The following is a 21,930-nucleotide window of genomic DNA, read 5'->3' as shown; positions in this document are numbered from 1 at the left end:
GTGGTGGAAACGGGCCAGGGCCTGATGGCTCCCTGGAGGTCTCTTCGGACCCTAGGATCCCTCCACATTGCCAGGTTAAGTATCAGGAAGGATTCCTGGTTCTGCTCTGGGATTTCCCTGACCTGCCTGTCTCACCAGGAATGTGTGGCACATCCTGACTGCCCTGAATTGTCTCTGGGTTGTCATGAGCTCCTCAAGGGGAGTATCTGGGGAGCCATTTTCCTGCCCTGGTTCTAGACTCCATGGCCTACTCTGCCTGGGAAAGCTGGCTCCTGCTGAGCTCAGAAGGAGGCCTCTGCTCTGCCTCCTGTCAGCCACCTTAAAAATTAGTTTCTTACTGAAGCTTGGTACAACTGTAGGAAGGCATCGGGCTGTCCACCCAAGGCTGCCACCTGGTGGGACACTCCGACAATGGCAGCAGGTTCTTTGTTCTGCAGTAAACCAGACTCCCTCCCAGCCAGTGAGGGGCTTAGGGGCTGTGCAGAGCGTAAAGCATCTGAAGTTGGTTTTTAGCCGGCATTTTTGAGGTATTGTCCACAAATCAGGGCAACCCCGTGTAGAGACCGACCTTTTCAGACGTGGATGGGAGGCCTTGGTGATTGAGCAGATGTCTGGAGAGCTCTCCCTCCACCCTGAGTGACTTAGGTAGCCCCTGTTTTCTCAACTCTTAGTGGAGGGCACTGTCAGGTGAGGCCCTTGGTGTCCTCCCGATCACACTGTCTGCACCGGGACAGATTCCGGGCACATTGTCTGGTGCTTTGGGCCCAGTTCTCGTTGCTCAGGTGATTGATGGAAAAGGATAATGATATATCTTCATCTCACACCACACCCAGAAATATATTCCAAGTAGTGTAAAGATTTAAATGGGAGAAATAAAACTTGTGTAGAAAACTTTTTAGAAATAACACCAGAAGAATCCCTGTATGACTTCAAGGTAGGAAGAATTTGTTAAAAGACCAACGCACACAACTATTAGATCTTGGCATATTAAAATGTGTAACTGGGGCACAACAAAAGACCCTGCCAGCCAACTTAAGACATATGTTGGAGACATTTGCATTACAGATAAATAGGAAAGGGTTAGTGCCTGGAATTTGAAAATAGCTCCAGAGACAGGAGAGGGTGAGAGAGGTAAAGAGAGGGAGGGAACGAAGCCAGGAGTCAAAGGATAGGAACATACAATTCATAGGAAAGATGCATAATCCATAAACATAAAGAAAGTTGCTCCAAGTCCAAGCTATAAGTTTTAAAATGAGAGCATGTTTTTGTTTATGAGATTGGCAGTACTTTAAAAAACCTCACCATTTGACAGTAGCCAAGAGTGGCAGGACAAACCAAGTGTCTATGGGGGAATGAGTGGGTAAACAAAATGTGGTGTTTCAGGATATACAGTGAAATATTATTGAGGAAGAAGAAGGCTGTCCAACCCATGTTCCAACGTGGGTGAGCCTTGAGGACATTACACTGCATGAAATAAGCCAGCCGCAAAAAGACAAAATACTCTCTGATCCCACAGATGGGAGGCATCTGAAGTGGTCAGCTTCACAGAGACAAAGTGGAGTGGTGGTTGCTCGGGGCTGGGAAGGGGGACCATGGAGTTGTTTAATGGGTACTGAGTTTCAGTTTTGCAAGATGGGAAAAGTCCTGGAGATTGGTTGCACAACCGAGTGAATGTGCGTAAAACTGCTGAACTGCACGCTTAGAAATGCTTCACATGGGCAAGAGGGTCAGTTTTATGTTGTTGTGTTTTGCCACCAATAACGTAAAAAGAAAAAAATCTGAATGTACTGTACCTTGGCAAGGGTGTGCTGGTGTCAGTCACTCTCAGAGCTTCTCCCACAGCTGGTGGGGGGTGTAAATTGGCATAGCCAGAGCAATTTGGTGCTGTCCAGTAAGTGTAGAAAATCCATATCCCAAGACTTAGCCACTCTGCTCCTAGAGAAAGGAGATGTGTGTGCAACCCTGTTTTTTGGGGGGTACTAGGCATTGAACTCAGGGACACTTGACCACTGAGCCCCATCCCTAGCCCTATCTTGTATTAATTCAGAGACAGGGTCTCACTGAGTTGTTTAGTGCCTCACTTTTGCTGAGGCTGGCTTTGAACTCTCAATCCTCGTGCCTCAGTCTCCTGAGCTGCTGGGATGACAAGTGTTCTCCACTGTACCCAGCCTGAGGACAGTATTATTACTATTAGCAAATATGTGGAGACCATGTGACCATCTCTGGATCAGAAGGAAGAGTGGGACATATTCACACAGTGAAGTGCTGCTTGCATCTACTTGACCAAATCTCAAAAGCAGCAGTGAATAAAAAGCACCTCCGGGGACTGGGGATATACCTCAGTTGGTAGAGTGCTTGCCTCGCATGCACAAGGCCCTGGGTTCAATCCCCAGCACCACAAAAAAAAAAAAAAAAAAAAAAGAAATCATGCAAAAAGTCACCTCCAGTGGCATAGAGAGGCTCCTGCCTTGGTGGTAGTGTCACATTGTGCATGAAGGTGATCAGCAGTAGACTGGCCGGGGGGGGGGGGGGTGGTGAGTCCTTCTGGAGGGGATGGGATAAATGGGAAACTGGGTAAGAGGGGTGTGCTGGGAGCTTTAGCAACCTCTGTAATGGTCTACTTCTCTGTAAACAGTTTGGGGCACGGTACTGTATTAAGATTAAACAGTTGGGTATAGAACATTTGTTACATTGTTAGCTATCCTCTTCTCTATGTGTGGAAGATACATATTTTTTTAAATTTTTTTTTTAAGAAAGAGGACAGTGTGGGGCTCAGCGCCTGGTTTTCCAGCCCGTGTCTTGATTTGTATTCCACTTTTGCCACAGCGAAACTTTTTAATAGAACAATGGAGGTCTTAACTGTTGAGGAACCTGCTTGCCACTTTAAAAAAAAATATTTTTTTTAGTTGTATTTGGACACAATACTTTATTTATTTACTTTTTTGTAGTGCTGAGTCTCGAACCCAGGGCCTCGCATGAGCTAGGCAAGCGCTCTACCACAGAGCCACAACCCCAGCCCCTCACCTGCCACTTTTTAAAATGAGTTTTGTGTTTTGGCGACCTCGTAAGACTTCCTTTGAAGGGAAGAGTTCTACTTAAAAAAAATAAATAAAGACAAGCAAGGCACAAGAATGAGCTGGGGCCTGAGCGGGACTTCGCCTCTGACCGGCTGCGGTCCCAGGGTCTGATCCTAGGTCTTAGGGGAGTGAGCGCCTTCCCTGTTCGGTGATTCTGATTTTTAAATCACATCTGCTTTTCTGTTTCGAGGTACTTGTGTTTTTGAGGCCGACTCTGCCTCTGGAGGAATATTCCATGCTCTCAGGTCCCGGTTCTCTGGGCTGCAAAGATCTTGTGATAACTCAGCCCACGCAGTGAGCCAGGTGATCCCAGGCCGCTGAGCTGCAGGCACTAAGCAAGCCTTTCCGGTTCTCTCCTGTCATTTGAGAAATAAGGAAACTGAAACCCTCAAGTTGGTGACTCACCAAGGGCTCAGGTCCCCTGAGGATTTCAGCAGAAGTCGGCAGGCCCCCCTCACAGCTTCTTAACTCATCTCCCCCTGCCTTTGAATAGCATCCCAAGTGAACTTTAGCTTCTGTAATTCAGAGTAGGGTGCTTCAGAATTCTCCATGGTTTCCTGTTTCTTTCAGGCCATGATCCTCATTGTGGGCTCTTTTCCAAGGCTCTGTGAACTGGATGGCTACAGCTATACTACCCATTCCTTTTTGCTGTTCTTAGCACACATTTGCTGGTTCTGCCCCAGGGCCTTTGTATCTACTCTTCCAGCTGCCAGGTGTGCTCTTGGCCGCTCTTCATTTTGTGTCCAGACAGATGTCACCCTTTTAGAGAGGCATCCCCAGGCCTTAGCCTTCCACTCTGCTGCTCAGTCTCTTCAGCCTGTTATCCTATTTTATTTTTATTTTATTTGATATCCCTTCTCATGCTCTGAGGTCAATTGATTTGATCTGTGTGCCTGTATCCTCCTCCTATTAGGATCAAAGGTCCATGGAGCACAGTCTCTTTCCACCCTGCCTGGTGTCACCAGCACTTAGAACAATACTAGACACTTTAGGTGTTGTTTTCAGGAGTCCCCAGCACCACCTCTGGATTCTTCGATGTGCTGGGAGAACTCACAAGGTCCAGTGTGTAATCGTGGTGGTAAAAATTCACAACCATGGGACATAAAGCCAAATCAGCAAAGGGAGGAAGAGCTACGTGGGGCAAAGTCCGGAGGCAGCCAGGTGCAGGTTTCCAAGAGTCCTCCCCAGGGCAGTCACACTGGACACACCCGACCCCTCCAGCACAGAGTCATGACAGCCCACGTCCAATGGGGCCTCTGGGGCCATCTGCCGGACACCTAGTGCCTGGGCTTTCCACTGGGGGCTGATCACCAGGATGCCCACTGCCTAGCATGTAACAAGATTCCAGACTCCCAGAGAAAGTAGCACAAGCCACACAGCTTGTGTAGTCTGGGCACCACAGGCCACTCTTATCACGTAGGGGACGATTTATATCAGCGTTGAGAGATGTTGCTGGTGTGGGTTCCCGGATGCACCCAGCAAGGAGTCAGCCTTGCTGTGAGCCTGTCCAAGGCGGAGCGTCTCGGCTCTGCCACGTTAACTTTTCTCTGCATGACAATAAATATTTGAGAATGAGCAAATCTGGATGAATCAGCCCAGTGCAGCTGCAGGGCACGTAGGACCAGACACCTCAGGGACTCCTGGAGGCCCGTCCTACGCCTTGTCACCAGGGAGGAGGTCTGTCCTGTCCACCCCGCCCCCCGCCTCTTGTGAGCATAACTCCCTGTGGCCAGGTGCTGAAGCACAACGGGTCATCAGAGATCCTCAACAAGCTGTATGACACGGCCATGGACAAGCTGGAGGGGGTCAAAAAGGACTATGACGCCCTGCGGAAGCGGTACAGCGAGAAGGTCGCCATCCACAACTCAGACCTGAGCCGCCTGGAGCAGTTGGGCGAGGAGAACCAGCGCCTGCTGAAGCAGACAGAGATGCTGACCCAGCAGAGGGACACGGCCATCCAGCTGCAGCACCAGTGCGCCCTGTCCCTGAGGAGGTAGGACCCCAGCAGAGGGCGGTAGGGAGGAGAGCGGCCTAAGAACCAGATGCGTCTTCTCTGTCAGGCTCCCAGCCGCAGCCTGGGGAAGGCGGTGCAGGCTGTAGTGCTTGTCAATCAACAGGTATTTCTGTCTGGGAAACTTTTTTTTTTTTTTTGACACTTAATGTGTCTCGGGAGTTGCATCTTCTTTCTCCCACCTGAGCAACCCAGTGTGTTCTGAGCATTCTGTCTCTTGGGTCTCCCCACAACCCTCTCCTCCTGTCAGTTTTTCAGGGCACCGTGTCTCCTATAATTTTCACTTTCTATTAAGGAATATCATCTTCAGAGATGTGATCCCCTCCCTCTGACGGTGTTGCTTTAAGCGCGATCCTGTAGAACACGAGCTCTCGGGAGCATTTCTTGAAAGGTGTTCTCTGGGTATAAATAGGTTGGGGAATTGCTGGATTGAGCCCAGATGGATTTCCCTGCTGCAGGACTTGCGAGAGCTTTGATTTGTCCCAGAGAGGACCAAGATGTAGAGGCCTTCAGGAACCCACAGAGATGGTTTGTGATAGAGCCCCTTGCAGGATTACTGTTCTCTAAGAACACATTTTGGGACATGCTACTTTAGAGTAGCAACTCTGACTCTCGGGTTGCCCGCGTGGAAGGTGCAACCTGGCCTAGGCGGACCAAGCTAACCTCGTGACTTTGGTCCCTTGCTCACAGTGCCAGGCCGTACCGTCCCTGTCTGTAAAATGAGGAGGTTGGAGCAAATCATCATTAAGGCTTGTCCGTGTCCTCTGTTGAGATTCTGACATTGTTTGTTTGTTTTTTTTCCTTCAAAATAAAGTGGTTTGACATGGAAGGAATATGCAGTTATTTCTAGTAGAGCAGGGGGTGCGTTGTCCTCAGTTCAACTTCTGGCATTTGTAAAAATTCCAGGCCCACAGCACTGGTGCTCTGTGACCATTCTCCCTTGGGGTGCAGAGAATGACCTCACCCCAAACTTCATGCTTGACTGTTCAGCACAGTGGAGCTGGCGGGAGGTAGCAGAGCAGCCAGACAGCTGACCGGGCAGGTGCTGCCCCTCCCACATCCCGCTGCCTTCCTCCCCCAGGTTCGAGGCCATTCACCATGAGCTGAACAAGGCCACGGCCCAGAACAAGGACCTGCAGTGGGAGATGGAGCTGCTCCAGTCAGAGCTGACGGAGCTGAGGACCACGCAGGTCAAAACCGCGAAGGAGTCCGAGAAGTACAAGGAGGAGCGGGACGCGGTGTACAGCGAGTATAAGCTCATCATGAGCGAGCGTGACCAGGTCATCTCTGAGCTGGACAAGCTGCAGACCGAGGTGGAGCTGGCCGAGTCCAAGCTCAAGAGCAGCACATCTGAGAAGAAGGCGGCCAGCGAGGAGATGGAGGCGCTGCGGCAGGTAGGCTATTCCTCAGCAAGAGGCGGGGCTGGCTGGACCGGCTTCTGAGTGACAGTAGAGAGTTCTCACTGGAGGCCTAAGTGCTGGCAGGTCACTGCTGGGTTCAGGCTCAGTGTTCAGCTCTAGTGGGATACAGCAGGGTGGGTCCAATGGGAAGGGAGGTCCAACCACAGTCCTAGATATCCTGGGAGAAATCAGATGACACTCTAGGTGCTGTCACATCCAAAGCCACCCTTTAAGCTCAGATCAGTTTTGTGCTGAAAGTCAGAGATATCTCAGGCTTGCTCATTATGAAGCAAATCCCAAGTCCAAGTTCCTTTTTTTTTTTAAATGTAGTTGGATACAATCCTTTTATTTATTTAGTTTTATGTGGTGCTGAGGATCGAACCCAGGGCCCCGCATGTGCTAGGTGAGTGTTCTACTGCTGAGCCACAACCCCAGCCCCCAAGTCCAAGTTCTTAGAACCATAGATATGTTGGCCTTATGGGTCAGAGGAACATCCTTTGGGCACTTCTTCTTCTTCTTCTTCTTCTTCTTTTTTTAAAGTTCTGGATGGACCTTTATTTTATTCATTTATTTGTATACGGTGTTGAGAATCTAACCCAGGGCCTCACGCATGCAAAGTACATGCTCTCCCACTGAGCCGCAGTCCCAGTCCTCCTCTGGGCACTTCTGACCAACACTGCTCTTCACAAGGTTGCCCCAGGCCCCTGCTGAGATGTGCTAGTAGGCTGAGCCTGGCCCCCTGGGGGTGGTTCCTCTGGGGTTGGGGGACTGGGGTGTTCAGTGGCACTGAGACTAGGTCACTCAACTCATCTCTGAGTGATTTCTGTGGATTCTTCACAATCTTCCTACCAGGCCACCTCCATCCCCACTGCCACCTTAGCACTGATGCTTCTACCCTGAGCTCCCCTACTCTGCTGGGGTGAGGACAGCATGGGAGATTCTCTTTGCATTGTGTGTGTCAGTGTGGCTCGGAGTGATCTGGCCTGGTTATAACAGATCGTGCCCCGCCACTGCCCCCTGGTCTTCATTACTGACCTGTTTAGGACCAGGGTGAATGCTGTGACACTGTTTTACGAATGGGCCAAATAACAGCAGTTTCATACAAGGGGACTGGGACCTGTGCAGACCATTAGGTGAGAGCCAATGTGAAGAGGAGTATTTACTTGTATTCATTATTTATTGATTTTTGTGCTGGGGATGGAAGTCAGGGCCCTGTGCATGCTAGGCGAGCTCTCTACCACGGAGCCACACTCTCAGCCCCTACTTTGATGAAATTTTTGTAAAGAACATTATGAGAAGGAATTTTAGGTTGATAATAAGATAATACACCAGAGCTCAGTAGGTGTCCTAGGTGAGGGCTCCTTTTCACATCCTGGTGTCTGAGCACTTAATCTTGAGTGAAATGTTGATATCAGATTAGAAAAACAAAATGGTACAGAAGAAAACTCTGAAAAGACCTAGTCAGTCACCAGACTAGAAGGTCACAGAAGGTTGTTTATACACAACCTGTGATAGGACACGGAGCCCACGTGGATGGGTTTTTGAGATCATCGGAGTGACCTGTGAAGACCGTGGACATCTAGGAGCATGGGAAAGTAGAGCACCCAACCCCCGTCCCCCGGCACTCCAGGTGTGCCCTTCAGCCCAGCGCCTGCCCTGCACAGGGGGTGTTGGCTGGGCCTCAGGCCTGCCTGTCAGCTGAGACAGGAACCCTTTCCAGGCATTGTTCCGAGTCAGTGGGCAGGAGGTGACCAGAACCCCCTCCCCCACCCCGAGGCTTCCAGAGCTGAAAGCCCCAGCGCCCTCTCCCGCTGCTGCTGTGGTTCCATGTATAGTACTGCTCCCTGCCACCCAGGGGAGGCCAGGTCTGTGGCCCCGGCCATCCCGGCTTGGGGTCAGACCCCACCCTCCTCAGGATCCCAGCTGGTCTAGCTCTTGGCTTGCAGGAGGTCTTGATTCTGCCCAGCCAGGGAGTGGTGCTTTCTGGACTTGTGCTTTTCTCCACTCTGTTCCCCTCTCTCTGTGCCTCCCTCTTCATTGTCTATGACCTGAGAGGCCTCTGTTCTGTCCAGTGCCCAGAGTGGGTATATCCTCAGGGGCTACTGTCATGACAAGGTTGCTCTCCCTGCCATCAGCTGGCCTGGTCTCGTGAAGGCCATTGCTTTTAGGAGGATGGAGGAAGAAGTTCCCCCAGGTTCTAATTCCCCCCTGAGCTCCACTAATAGAACATTGTCACCTAGAAGGCCAGCACAGCCACTCTGGCTCACAGTGGCTTTTCTGTCCCTGTAGCCGTCCTAATGCAGTTGCATATCCACCCACAAGTCCAGTTTGAGGAGCTGAGTTTGGCTGTGGAGGCTGAGCAGTGTGATGAGGCTGCAGACACTTGGGCAGAGGGCTCTGACGGCAGGGGCTGCCAGAATAGAAGCCACCTGCCCACCTGGGAGCGTCTGTTGAAAGCCACCACACCTGCATTCCACCTTCTCTCTGGGACCTTGGAGTGGGCTCTGCCATCTCTTTTCCAAGTGCACCAAAGCCAGACAGGAAGAAGTCATAGGCAGTGTGTATGAGGACTGCGGTCTGATGTGTGGGGCAGGGACCTGGGGCAGGTCATCGCCAGGATCCTGGGCTTCGTCATTAGCACCATCAAGGAATCGGGCAAAGATTACTCCAGTCTCGTCCTCCAAATTCCTCTGTCCTTTTAAAGATATCTCATTACTCCCCACCCCCACTCTAAAACTCTTAAGGAAACTGGGGGGAATTCATTTTGGAGAAAAACAGTGCCAAGGAGCCCGTGGAGAGGAGTCTCGGGGGAAAGGGCAGGAGCCGCTCCATTCCCCAGCGTGGGCTTTTCTGTGTGTTTCAACCTCTGTCTCTGGGTTGAGATTATCATCCAGCGCAAAATGGAAAAACCTTTCAGGAAATCAAATATAAACATGTTTCATATTTAAAACACGCATGTGTATATTACCCAACATTCAACACAATGTAGATTTTTAAAAAAATGTGATCGTTCAATGTATTATTTATTATATCAAATTATTGATAGAATTAGTACAAATAGTCTTTAATTTTTTCAAGGTTATTTTTGTGCTCGATGCAGCATAAAAATAGGGGAAGAATTGAAACTAAAATAATTAGCATCCATCTTGGGCAACAGAAGTTCTGAGCAAAGCATGCCACCATGTCACTCTTGGGTTACAAAACACTTTTTGTCCAAATTTCCCCCTGGTTCCTGCTGACTGTACTTGAGCAACGAAGGTTAGTTATGAGCCTATTCCAGGCTGATGACCGGTTTCCATGGTCTCCTTCCCCACTGAGCCTCCTGGTGAGAACTAACCGTAGCAACTTAGACCCTGTCTCAAAATAAAATGAAAAAGTAGAGATGTAGTTGTGGTAGAACGCCCCTGGGTTCCATCCCAAGTACTGCAAAAAGACAAAAAACCCCAAAACTTAGATGCACAGTATTCACAAGCAAAAATTCTGGAGTATTTTCATTTTTTATAAAAACTCAGTGTGCGCATTATAGACACTAGTACTGCAGACATGGGGGGCAGGTGGGAGGAGAAGTTATGACCAACCCTTGTCCCCTTCACTGCCTCACATCATCACATTTTGTCCCTAAAGCTCCCTTTTTCTAAGTTTATTATTTAATTGGTACATTATAGTTAGACATAAAAATGGAATTCATTGTGACATTCACACACGGCACACTTTTGAAATCTTGACGGCTCTTCAGCGCTTTGCAGTGGCCTGTTAGATATAAACCATGGAAGTGGCAGGACGAGCTCGGGCAAAGCACTCATGGAGACATTCCACCCAGGCTGTCGAGGCCATAGCTGGGTACGGCCTGGGGTTCAGGTGCAGACTGGTGTGAGACTGTGAGAGTCTGGGTTGACTCTCGCCTAGTGCCACTTGTGGTCTGACCATGTCTGTCAGTGTGCCGTGTACGGGGTCCCGTGTAGGAGAGGGTGTGCTAGATTTAGTGTTCCCTCCACGCAGCTCTAGAGGAGCAGACCCACCTCTGCATTGGGAGGAGGGGGCTTCCACTCCAGGAGTCAGCAGCATTCCCCCCCCACCCCCTGCCTGTCTCTCACCCGCAGATCAAAGACACGGTGACAATGGATGCTGGGAGAGCCAACAAGGAGGTGGAGATCCTTCGAAAGCAGTGCAAGGCTCTGTGCCAGGAGCTGAAGGAAGCCCTGCAGGAGGCCGATGTGGCCAAGTGCCGCCGGGACTGGGCCTTCCAGGAGCGGGACAAGATTGTGGCGGAGCGCGACAGCATCCGGTATGGGTACCTTGGGCCAGGCGTGAGCTTACGTTTCCCCAGGTCACGCCAAGGTCTGTTGGGAGGGTCAGAATTGGACACTGTATGTCCAGGTAGGGTGGCAGGGACCTGGGCTCCTCCCTCTCACCCCTGGCTGACGTTCAGACCTCACCTCTTGGCTTTGGAGTTTTGCACTGTGTCTCTCCTTCCTGTTTAACTTCACCCCAGACATCCTGAGTGTGTGCGTGTCCAGGTGAGACCCCTGAGAAGTGGCACAGGGCTGGCCACTTTGAGGGCTTCTCATGACAGTAGCACATTGGGAAATGCATTCTTTCAGCATATTTACTAGGTGCCAACTATATGCAGGATTGTAGATCCCTTGAGCATAAAGACCATGATGTTCATGACATGTTGAGCAGCTTGGATGGGGGGCAGCGGGGGATGCATGGATGTTATGTCTGGGGCCTCAGCCAGGGCTGTCCTCGGGCACAGGAGCTCTCCTGAGAAAGTGTGGCATTCAGGCTAGAACTTGGAGCTTGAATGGGGCTTTTCAGGTGATGAGGAGGATGGCACTGGGAAGAGAGGTCATTGAGGGGTTTCTGGAAGATCCCCTGAGGCTGTTTGGGTAGAGACCTATGGCCCTGGGGGCTGGTCAGAGGCCCCACCAGTGGAGAGAAGCGAGGTGCCCTCCGGGGCATGGAGGGAGTACTGAGGCCTAGTGGGGCTTCCTGTCTGCTCCTTTTCTGACCTGAGCTGCAGGTTTCTCCCAGTTCTGAACTGGGCTCTGATCAAGACAGGGAAGGTTTGACTCTGTGGAGAGGTGAGGACCAGCCCCCGGGACACATCCAGTGCTGGAGATGGCAAAGAGCACAGCCATCTTCTGCTCCCTGATGGGTCATGTGTCCCCACCTCCCTGGATGGCTGATACAAGCTGTGGTCCCCTTTTGCATAGTCCCACTGAGCTCACACATTGCACTTGGACAAAGCTCAGGGTGGCCAGGATGTGTGAGGATCAGGTTCTGGCTGAGTGGGCTCCCAGCCTAGGTGTAGGGTTGGGGTGCGTCTAGAAAGCCCTGCGTGCAGGTGGCTAAGGGATGTGAGGTGAGTGCTGAAGAGGGGGCCTTCCAGGCATCTGGGGTGCTTCACTGCAGAGGAGAGCCACTCCCCTCCCCCAAGCCTGAGTTAGAATAAGTGAGCACGTGCAGACGATGGTTCTTAACCTCAGGCTCACCGAGAGTGGCGCAGAAGGAGTAGAGGTCACTAGGAACCTGGTGACTGTGGGGTTTCCAAGCACTCCTTCTGGGGGTGAGGCATGTGCCTGCAGGTGTTTGGGAAGGGGCCTGCCGGGCTGTTTGCTACTGACATAAGCCCTTCCTCCGTCCCCCTACCCCTCAAGGTCACCTTGCCCTCTGCCTTCCCTGCCAGGACACTGTGTGATAACCTGCGGCGGGAACGGGACCGGGCAGTGAGTGAGCTGGCTGAGGCCCTGCGCAGCCTGGATGACACTCGGAAACAGAAGAACGACGTCAGCCGGGAGCTTAAGGAGCTCAAGTAGGCTTGGGTGGGCATGTACTGTGACCATGACATCCCTGCTCCCTGCAGAGCACTGAACCCAGAGCACACTGGGCTTGTCCCTGTGTGCAGACCTTGCATCCGTCCCTTCACCTTGCCTCACTTTGTCATTCTGTGAAATGGTCCAGGTCAGTTCCGTCCCCCTGTTAGCAGTAAGACTTCTTAGACCAGCACAGAAGACAGCCGCAGTCTGTGATAAGCCCGCAGGGGTGGAACAGGTTGTTCTGCTTGTGTTCTCTGGATGCCATTACTAAGACTATTTGGGATGTCAGGCACTCTCTCCTTGGTCACAGTACCTCCCAGAGCGTCATCTAAACACTTGGGACCACTAGCAGAGGACTGACAATACCAAGTTCAGAGTTTAAAAATTGAAATTGGCGGAGTCCAGTAACCACACTGCGGTCTAGAACCAGACTCTTGTCTGGTGTGCCGTCGTGGAGACAGATGGAACAGTGTGCCGAGCTCTTGGTGCACAGCGTTGGCTGCACTGGCCTGGAAAGAGGACTGGAGGCTGAGAAGCCTTCTAGAATTTGCCAGGGGGAGCCCAGCTGAGCCATCCATATAGACCTGGGAGCCTGCAGGACACAAGAGCAGTTCACACAGATACCAGGATCCCAGTGGGTATCATGGATAAATTGGAAAGGTAGCCTGGGCCCAGATTTTAGAAAGAAGGGCATCACACGTAAGTCATTGGGGGGTTGACGGGTTTCTGAGTCTTTTTTTTTTTTCCCATTCTCTTTGCTAGGTCTTCTTAAGAGCTAAAGTTTAAATTTTTGATGAACTAATTTATTTATTTAAAAAAAAAAAACTCATAATGATTTATGTCTAAGACCTTTCACATAGTCCTAGAACTCAAAGATATTCTCTTGTTTTCCTTATAAAAAGTTTTATAGTTTCATGTTATGTATTTGAATTTGTGGTATGTTTCGAGTTTGTGTGGAGGGAAGGGCTTTAGTTGAGGTTCCTTGTTTTCCATGGTGTCCTGCTGTCCGGCATCATTGACCCAGGACTGTCTTTTTTTTTAACCTTAATTTACTTCTTTGTGGTGCTGAAGATCAAACCCAGTTTCTCACATCTGCTAGGCAAGTGCTCTACCACTGAGCCACACCCCCAGTCCCCGGGATTGCCCTCTTGTTGATCACATCTGCACCTTGGTATTTGTGTGGCGCCATTTCCAGGTCCCTTGTTCTGTTCCATTGATCTGCGTGTCCGTCTCTCTGCGGTATCACATAGTCTTCATCATAGTTGGTTTTCAGGAAGTCTTAAGACCAGGTAGAGTGACTCCTCCCCCTTGATTGTCCCATTTTCAAAATGGTCAGCTCTTCTCATTCCTTTTCGTGTACTATTTGGGAATAATTTTGTCTGTATTTAAAAAAAAGTCTCAATGGCATTTTGACCTGAACTGCTTTAAGCCTCTCGATAAATTTGGGGAGAATCTGTCTTTTTACAAAAGCCCCTGTGAAAGCCCTCTGATAACCCAGGAAGCCTTGGCTGGCCCTCCAGGCGTGGTGGAAGCTGGCCTAGAGTACAAGAAGGGAGCCCCGGAGGGCTTTCGTGAATGGCAACCCTGGCGTGGAGTTGTGATGCCAGGGGATGTTTTTGCTTTCCAAAGGGCCATCGCCATAGTTCTCTCTGTTCACAGGGAGCAGATGGAATCCCAGTTGGAAAAGGAGGCCCGATTCCGGCAGCTGATGGCCCACAGCTCCCACGACTCGGCCATCGATACAGATTCCATGGAGTGGGAAACAGAAGTCGTCGAGTTTGAAAGGGAGACGGTGAGCTGCCTTGGATGGCTTTTCTCCCCGTGCTTGACAAGAAGACCAGGGATGGCCCTCTGGCGGTGTCTCCGTTTCACTGCTACCATTTCAGAGGACCAGCCTTTTAAAAATTTTTCATTTATTTTTGTTTAGTTGTAGATGGACACAATATCTTTATTTATTTTTATGTGGTGCTGAGGATCCAACCCAGTGCCTCACACATGCTAGGCAAGCGCTCTACCACTCAGCCCCAGCCCCAGCCCCAGGACCAGCTTTTTCCCCTGGGGTGGAAGTCCATCCTTTCTTGCAGCGGTCCGAGATGGGCTGTAGCAGTTGGTGTCCCGTGCCTCACAGTGTGCTGCATAGCCCAGCAGAGGGAGGAGTGGAGCGCAGGGGAGGTGCTGGCGGGGATGTGTGTCTGCAGGGGCCAGAGCGGGCAGGTCGCAGCTCCCCCCAGCCTTCCATTCTGGGGACTGAGTGAGTGTGGCTTGGGGGCTTAGGAGCCAAATGTTTCTGCTCACTGCTTGGTAAAGTGTGCTGCTGCTGTCCCGACAGGAGGAGGTTGACTTGAAGGCACTTGGGTTTGACATGGCAGAAGGTGTGAATGAGCCTTGTTTCCCAGGGGACTGTGGCATATTTGTCACGAAAGTGGACAAAGGAAGCATTGCTGATGGCCGCTTAAGGTAAGAGTTAAGGATGTCTGGGTCCAATGCAAGAGGACTTGGAGAGTCGGGTAGTGCTGGGATGAATGGATCCCAGCATCTGGGGATTCAGAGTCACTCTGAGGCCTCAGGCTCAACTGCTAAGATTGGTTTAAAGGGAGACACTGTGTCTCTCAGTTGTCTCTGAATCTGGTTTTTCTCTAGTTACCAAGGGTTGTCTCTTGGCAGAGGGCTCAGGTGGGATGTGTTGAAGCCGAGGACTTGTGCCACGTTCTCATTCCATGAGTTGTATTTACTAAGTACTGGATAAGCACTTTATATTTATAGAATTTATTTATATTTATATTTATATTTATATTTATATTTATATTTATATTTATATTTATGAGTTGATTGATCTTTGCAGTCCTGTAAAGTCAGTGCAGTTGTTGGTCCTATTTTATAGATGAGGACACTTGACACACAGAACAGCTAGGTCCTCCAGCTAGTAAGCGGCAGAGCCAGGATTTGAGCTCAGGTTGTCTAGCTCCAGCCTCTGTAAACTTAACCACCGTATGCTCCAGGGAGAGGAGCTCTTTCTGAATGTGAACGCAGGGCAACTGCTTTTTTTTTTTTGGCATTTGACCCCTGAATGGGAGTGGTGGGGTGACCCAAAGGGCCCAGGATCCTTGTGATTGCCAGTCGGGCTGTGTCTCTCCTCAGGGTCAACGACTGGCTGCTGAGAATCAACGATGTGGACCTCATCAACAAGGACAAGAAGCAGGCCATCAAGGCCCTCCTCAATGGAGAGGGGGCCATCAACATGGTCGTGCGGCGGAGGAAGTCCCTGGGTGGGAAGGTGGTCACACCCCTGCACATAAACCTCAGTGGACAGAAAGGTAGGGAGCCTGCAGAGGTGGCAGGTGCCCTTTCTGGCTGGCAGGGCTTGCGTGTTTGCAGAAGCACATCATTCTCAGGCATGAGTTGTTGATGCCATTTAAATGCAGCCTGTGTGCTTTCCTGGCAGGGGGTTGTCTGGGTCTCCAGTGTCTGATTCACCAGACTGGGTGTGACTGAGCCCCCTTATGGGTGTGACCAGGTGGGGGGTACTGGGCTGGACAGTGTGCAGTCTGCTGACCTCCCCTTTTATAAGTTTCATTAACCAAGATGGGGTGGGGCCAGGTGCTGTGGCACACTCCTGTAATCCCAGCAGCTTGGGAGGCTGAGGCAGGAGGATCATAAGTTCAAAGCCAGCCATAGGCACTCAGCAACTCTGTGAGACTCTGTCTCAAACTAAAATACAAAGTAGGGCTGGGGATGTGGCTCAGTGATTGAATGCCCCTGGGTTCAATCCCTGGTACCTCAAAAAAAAAAAAAAATGGGGTGGGGCAGCCAGAACAGGGTTGCCCACTACCATCCTGTGGCTTGCAGACAGCGGCATCAGTCTGGAGAGTGGAGTATATGCTGCTGCTGTGGTACCTGGAAGCCCTGCTGCCAAAGAAGGGTCCCTCGCCGTGGGAGACAGGATTGTGGCGGTGAGTTTCAAGGATGGAGCCAGGCTGTCTGCTGCTCGCATATGGCTGGGTTACGTATGAGAGGTTTGAGCAAGAAGTCACGAGCAGAGTTTTCATACGTCCCTTGTTCTTGGGCATTGCACCATGTTAACATTCAAAAAGTAATCATTCCCCCCAACAGTGTCAAAATACTACTGCAGTAAACACTAGAAAATTATGAAATACAGAAAATGCCTAGGAAGGAAATAACAAACGTTTGTATTATTACCACATAGAGATAATATTTGCTTTTTTCCCCCCCTCCTTCCTGTGGTACTGGAGATTGAACCCAGGGGCACTTAACCACTGAGCTATATCCCTACCCTTTTTTATTTTTTATTTTCAAAATAAATTGGACATGCTGGCCTTGAACTTGCAATCCTCCTGCCTCAACCTCTCCTTCTCAGAAGGAGTTATATGTACTTCATTCACCATTCCAAGACTTTTGGACTTTGAAATAGTTACAAGTTACCAAGAGAATACAGGGAAGTCTGACCTGCCCCTCACCCGGCTCCCCCTCCATCAAAGCCAGCAGGCTGACTGTGGTGCAGCAGGTGTGCGTGGTTTGTGGTTTTCTGATACATCGTTTTGTGTAACCACTGCTACAGTCAGATGCGGACCAGGGGTCACCACCCCAGAGGCCTCCCTCCTGTCACCCCTTTACAGTCAGGCCCCCCTCTGCCCCAGTATCCCTTTTTTCTGGCACCTGATTTGTTCTTCATGATAATTTTGTCGTTTTGAGAACGTCGTATAAATGGAACCTTATAGTGGGTGACTTTGGGGTGGCTTTCACTCAGCATCAAGCCTGTCAGGACCATCGGGGGTTGCATGTGCCAACAGTTTGTTCCTTGTCATTGCTGAGCAATGACAGTGTTCCACAGTTTAGCCATCTACGGTCACACGTGTACTTTGAGGAAAGGTTTGAGTGTATCTGAGGGATGTGGACAGACTCGAGACGGGTCTCGGGCTGTTGGTCTCCTCTCAACGGTGGCAGTGCCTCATTGCCTGTGGTGCTTTCTGGCTTACGTGACCTGGCATGGCTTTGGTCTCGACATGCTGGTTTGTCAGCTCTTTCATACACGAAGGATGAAGCTGGGATGTTCCACGCTGCTGATCTGGGCATCCCAGGGTCGGATGTTTCCCTGGGGTCTCTGGTGTTCTGGTCCCAGGAGGAAGGCCCCTTCCCCCGGAATGCTGTGAAGGCTTGGGTTTCATTTGCTCAGAAGCCCCTGACTGACTCTGGGCCTCCCTGAGGAGGGGCTTTCACTCCTTCACCCGCTCCTGACTTTGGTACCTTGCACACCCAGACCTGCTGTCCTCCCTGGGTGGTATGTGGCTGAGCCTCTGTCCTGGCAGCCCTGAGAAGAGGGCTGAGGCTTCCCGGCCAGTGGATCTGAACAGCTCTCTGTTTGGCCCTAGATCAATGGCATCGCACTGGACAACAAGTCCCTGAATGAATGTGAATCTCTGCTGCGCAGTTGCCAGGACTCCTTGACCCTCTCCCTCCTGAAGGTAAGGACCCTGCAGCCAGCTCTGCTCTCACCACTGAGGCGGTGGCCAGAGCCTCAGCTCCAACTCCAGCCTACTGCTCAGCGTCGTGGGGATCCTTGAAAAAAAAGGCACCAGTGTACAAAATGCAGAGTGTGCACAAGGCCTGGCTGGGTCCTGGCTGTATCCTGGTTGAAAATCAACAACAACAAAAAACAGCTGCAAAGACCGTTTTGGGGACAGTGGGTACAGCTGAATCTGGACTGGATCATTGGATGACAATAGAAAATTATTACGTCTGATGACGACATTGGAGTTATATATGGGGAATGAGTTTATTTGAGGAGGTACAAGCTAAAGTTGTTAGTGAAATGTGAAGCTACAGCTTAGCTTTTCCAGTGATCTGCAGTATCACTATAATCAGACATTCAAGACAGCTTGGTAAAATCTTATGGAGTCCAGTTGGTGGGTATTCATTATACTTTCCTGTCAATTTTTCTACTTAGCTGAAAAGATAAATCAAAGAAAGTTAGAAAAAAATAGGCCCATCCATTTCATTAAGAGTAGTTTTCTAAACTACTCAGTTACTATCAAGTTAATAGACTCTTGGGGCAGCTGTTTGAGGTTGATGTAGTCTCATGTTTTCCCTGAACCAAGCCTCACCACCTCCCTACCCTCCACCCCAGGCTGTCCCTGTTATTGGCATCTGTGTTAGCTGGTACTCTTGTTCCCATTGAGGGGCCAGTGTTGATGCATTAGTGAACTTAAGTGCACAGGTTACCTGAGGATTCATTTTTTCCCTGACCTTGGTGTGGTATGGGAGATTGAGCCCTGGTCATTGTACATGATAGACAGGCGCTCTGCTGCTGAGCTCCCTCCCAGCCTGAGGGTTCACTCTGATGCTGTATATCCTGTGGCTTTTGACAAACATATCCTTATGTGTATGCACCATGACAGTGTCATGTAGGATAGATAGCTTCATGGCCCTGTAAATTCCTGTGCTCTGCCCGGTCATCTCTCCCTTCTCAGGCCTCTGACATCCACTGATCCTTGCGCTGCCTGCAGACTCTTGCCCTTCCCAGAAGGTCATGTGGATGGAGTCATGCCGCAGTCAGCCTTTCCTCATGGCCTTCTCGACTTAGTAATGTGCATTAGGTTCCTTCATGTCTTTCCGTGGCTTGACAGCTCATGTCCTTTTAGTGACGATCAATATACCATCACCTGTGTTTTCCGTGAGAGATTTTTAGTGTTTAGACTGATCAAAGAAAGTGCTCAAAGTCATGGGGAATCCTATAAATATCACAGAACTTTATAGTTCTGTGCATTTGAAGTGGCGGAGGCTGCGAGGAGACTTTACCATCAGGGGCCGTGTGCATGCATGTGCGTTCGCCTGCATGTGCCTGTTGGTCCCTTTTGGGTGGGGGGTGGCCCAGCCTGCTCTGCTGTGGGGACGATTATCAGCGGCAACTCCAGGCCCTGCTGCCTCTTTTTTTCACCCCTCTGCACCCCTACTTAGGTGTTCCCTCAGAGCTCCTCGTGGAGCGGCCAGAACATCTTTGAAAACATCAAGGACTCTGATAAGATGCTGAGTCTTCGGACCCACGGCCTGGAGGCTCAGGCTCATCACAAGCGGAACTTGATGCAGCACCACAGCTCCACGCAGACGGAGCTCTTCTGTGCTGGGCTGGAAGACAGGAAGGAGCCGGGGCCTCCCGGAGGCAGCACCTCCTTTCTACACAAACCATTCCCTGGGGGCCCCTTTTCAGTCTCCCCCCAGACCTGTCCCAGCACCTCCGAGCGCAGCCTGAGCTCCTTCCACTCCGATGCCTCTGGGGATCGTGGCTACGGGCTGGTGGACATGCGGAGCAGGCGGCCCCTGCTGCCCTTTGAGACCGAGGTGGGCCCCTGTGGGGTGGTGGAAGCCCCTCTGGACAAGGTGGATGCTGAGGGCTCCAACAGCGGTGGGACCTGGCCCAAGGCCGTGCTCGGCTCCACAGCAGGGCCGGAGAAGCTCTCCGTTTACAAGAAGCCAAAGCAAAGAAAGTCTATCTTTGACCCAAACACTTTTAAACGTCCCCAGACGCCCCCCAAAATAGACTATTTGCTCCCAGGCCCTGGGCCTATTCACTCCCCCCAGCCCTCCAAGAGGATGGGGCCTCTGACACCCCCAAAGCCCCCCAGGAGAAGCGACTCCATCAAGTTCCAGCACAGACTGGAAACCAGTTCTGAGTCAGAGGCCACACTGGTGGGCAGCTCTCCATCTACCAGCCCACCAAGTGCCCCGCCCCCGGACACTGACCTCGGAGAACCCATGCATGCATCACCCCCTCGCAAGGCCAGGGTCCGCATCGCCTCCAGCTACTACCCTGAAGGGGATGGGGACTCCTCCTACCTGCCAGCCAAGAAGTCCTGTGATGAGGACCTCACTTCCCAGAAGGCAGATGAGCTGGGGCAGAAGCGCCGCCGGCCAAAGTCTGCGCCTAGTTTTCGGCCCAAGCTTGCTCCGGTAGTGATTCCTGCTCAATTCCTGGAGGTAGAGCTCAGCCCTGGGTGGGGGGAGTTGGCCATGGGAATCCTGCAGAGTGGCCCTGCACTGGCGTCCCCACTTGTGCTAGACTGGCTTTTTCACTGTTAACTTGTGTGCACGTGGGGGAGTGGTCTGGGGTGGAGGGAAGCACAGAGGACATTTGCTTAGACATAGCGTTTGATATGCTTTTTCAATAAGAAGCCTTTGAACTTGTACCACAAAGTCAAGTGACACAGACTTGCACTTGAAGGGTTTGAAGACATGAGTGGCATGTGAGACTATTTACAGGCAGTAGGGTGGTCTGATCATGTGTGCTGTAGTTGTTTCTAGAAGGGAGCGATTGCCGGGAGCCAAGACCCTCCGAGGCACCAGTGTATGCTGAGGCATGCAGTTGGGAGCCGGTTGCGTGCCCACCTGCTCACCTTCCACCCCCAGAGGCTGTTTCTTGGAAAGGGTAGAGTCTTCCTTTGCAGTTGTCTTCAGAAGGGCTTGTGAAGGAAGCTGTGTGAGGCAACGTGAGTGGGCAGTGACTTCTGCCCTACTGCTCACCTCCTCTGCTGGAGTAGAAGGAGCTCATGCGTGAGGGACAGAAGTTGGCTTGCACATAGACCCACTATCTCCAGAAAATACTCCTTGTCTTTGATTCTACAGGAGCAGAAGTGCATCCCAGCTAGTGGAGAGCTCTCCCCCGAGGTGCAGGAGTGGTCCCCTTACTCACCAGGGCATTCCAGCCGGCATGGGAACCCCCCGCTCTACCCCAACAGGCCATCCGTGGGTGAGTGGGCTGGACAGGGGCTGGGAAAAGGGTCAGCTGTGTGGTCTCCAGGGAGAGGGGAGGCACATATTTCATGGCTGTCATGGGTCTTCAACCTGGAGGCCCAGAGAAACAGGAATTGCTGCTCTGTCCAGACTGGTTGATCATCCATGTCATATCTTAATTTGTCGGAACTAACTTGCTTGTCCCCACGGCAGCCTGGGCAATGGTGCAAGAGGGATCTCCCTTTTTACAGGTGGGGAAAGTCCAATAGCCAAAGCCAGTTAGCAAATTGGTGGTTAAAACTCTTATTTCCCTATAATAGAGTTTTTTTTCCCCAAAAGACTGTGGCCACCACCCTGGTGTACAGGAGAGGGTGTAGGCAAGTCCAGGGCTATCTGGGCAGGTGCTTTGGGGGCCATTGTTCTCATCCAGCCCATTTCTAGGAACTGTTCCCCGGAGCATGACCCCCAGCACTGCTGTGAGCTCCATCCTGCGGAACCCCATCTACACTGTGCGCAGCCACAGGGTTGGCCCCTGCAGCTCTCCACCTGTGCCCCGAGATGCTGGCCCCCAGGGCTTGCCTCCCAGGTATGCAAAGGTACCCTACCCTTTCCTGTGCTCTAGTCGTCCAGTGCCACAGGTGCAGAGAGGCTGTGGGCAGAGAAGCTTCCTTGGCTAGCTGGGAAGAGCCTGGGTGGAGCTCCTCTGTGAGTTCACCAGCGTGGATTCTCAACAGGTGATAGTGACAGCAGCTCATGTCCTGGTTGCCATGCTCAGACCTTCAGCCACACCCTCTTCGCTAGAGGCTTCTGAGCTAAATACTTTTATATTGTCTCTGCTGTAGGGATGAGAGCTTTTAAAAGTGAATGGGGCAAAACTGCAT

The 21,930-nt window shown here is 51.2% G+C and overlaps 1 protein-coding gene across 3 annotated transcripts in view; it reads left to right on the top strand.

Annotated features, from left to right (window-relative positions):
• Positions 1-21,930, top strand: part of Dlg5 (discs large MAGUK scaffold protein 5) — a 102,429-nt gene that overhangs the window by 58,418 nt on the left and 22,081 nt on the right. Inside the window, exons 6-17 of one of the 3 annotated variants that reach the window (XM_077798555.1) lie at positions 4,811-5,070; positions 6,170-6,482; positions 10,589-10,773; positions 12,178-12,303; positions 13,967-14,099; positions 14,640-14,764; positions 15,446-15,621; positions 16,154-16,257; positions 17,695-17,787; positions 19,280-20,296; positions 20,942-21,065; positions 21,491-21,635. In XM_077798555.1, the coding sequence (XP_077654681.1) occupies positions 4,811-5,070; positions 6,170-6,482; positions 10,589-10,773; positions 12,178-12,303; positions 13,967-14,099; positions 14,640-14,764; positions 15,446-15,621; positions 16,154-16,257; positions 17,695-17,787; positions 19,280-20,296; positions 20,942-21,065; positions 21,491-21,635 (2,801 nt within the window). Of the gene's footprint in view, positions 1-4,810; positions 5,071-6,169; positions 6,483-10,588; positions 10,774-12,177; positions 12,304-13,966; positions 14,100-14,636; positions 14,765-15,445; positions 15,622-16,153; positions 16,258-17,694; positions 17,788-19,279; positions 20,297-20,941; positions 21,066-21,490; positions 21,636-21,930 lie in introns of all 3 variants that reach the window. The other 2 variants (XM_077798556.1, XM_026390233.2) reach the window with 2 other exon arrangements.

The sequence above is a fragment of the Urocitellus parryii genome, chromosome 5 (assembly GCF_045843805.1).
Source record: "Urocitellus parryii isolate mUroPar1 chromosome 5, mUroPar1.hap1, whole genome shotgun sequence".
NCBI lineage: Eukaryota > Metazoa > Chordata > Mammalia > Rodentia > Sciuridae > Urocitellus > Urocitellus parryii.
Note: the sequence above shows the minus strand (reverse complement) of the source record. Positions and strands in the feature narration are given on the sequence as shown.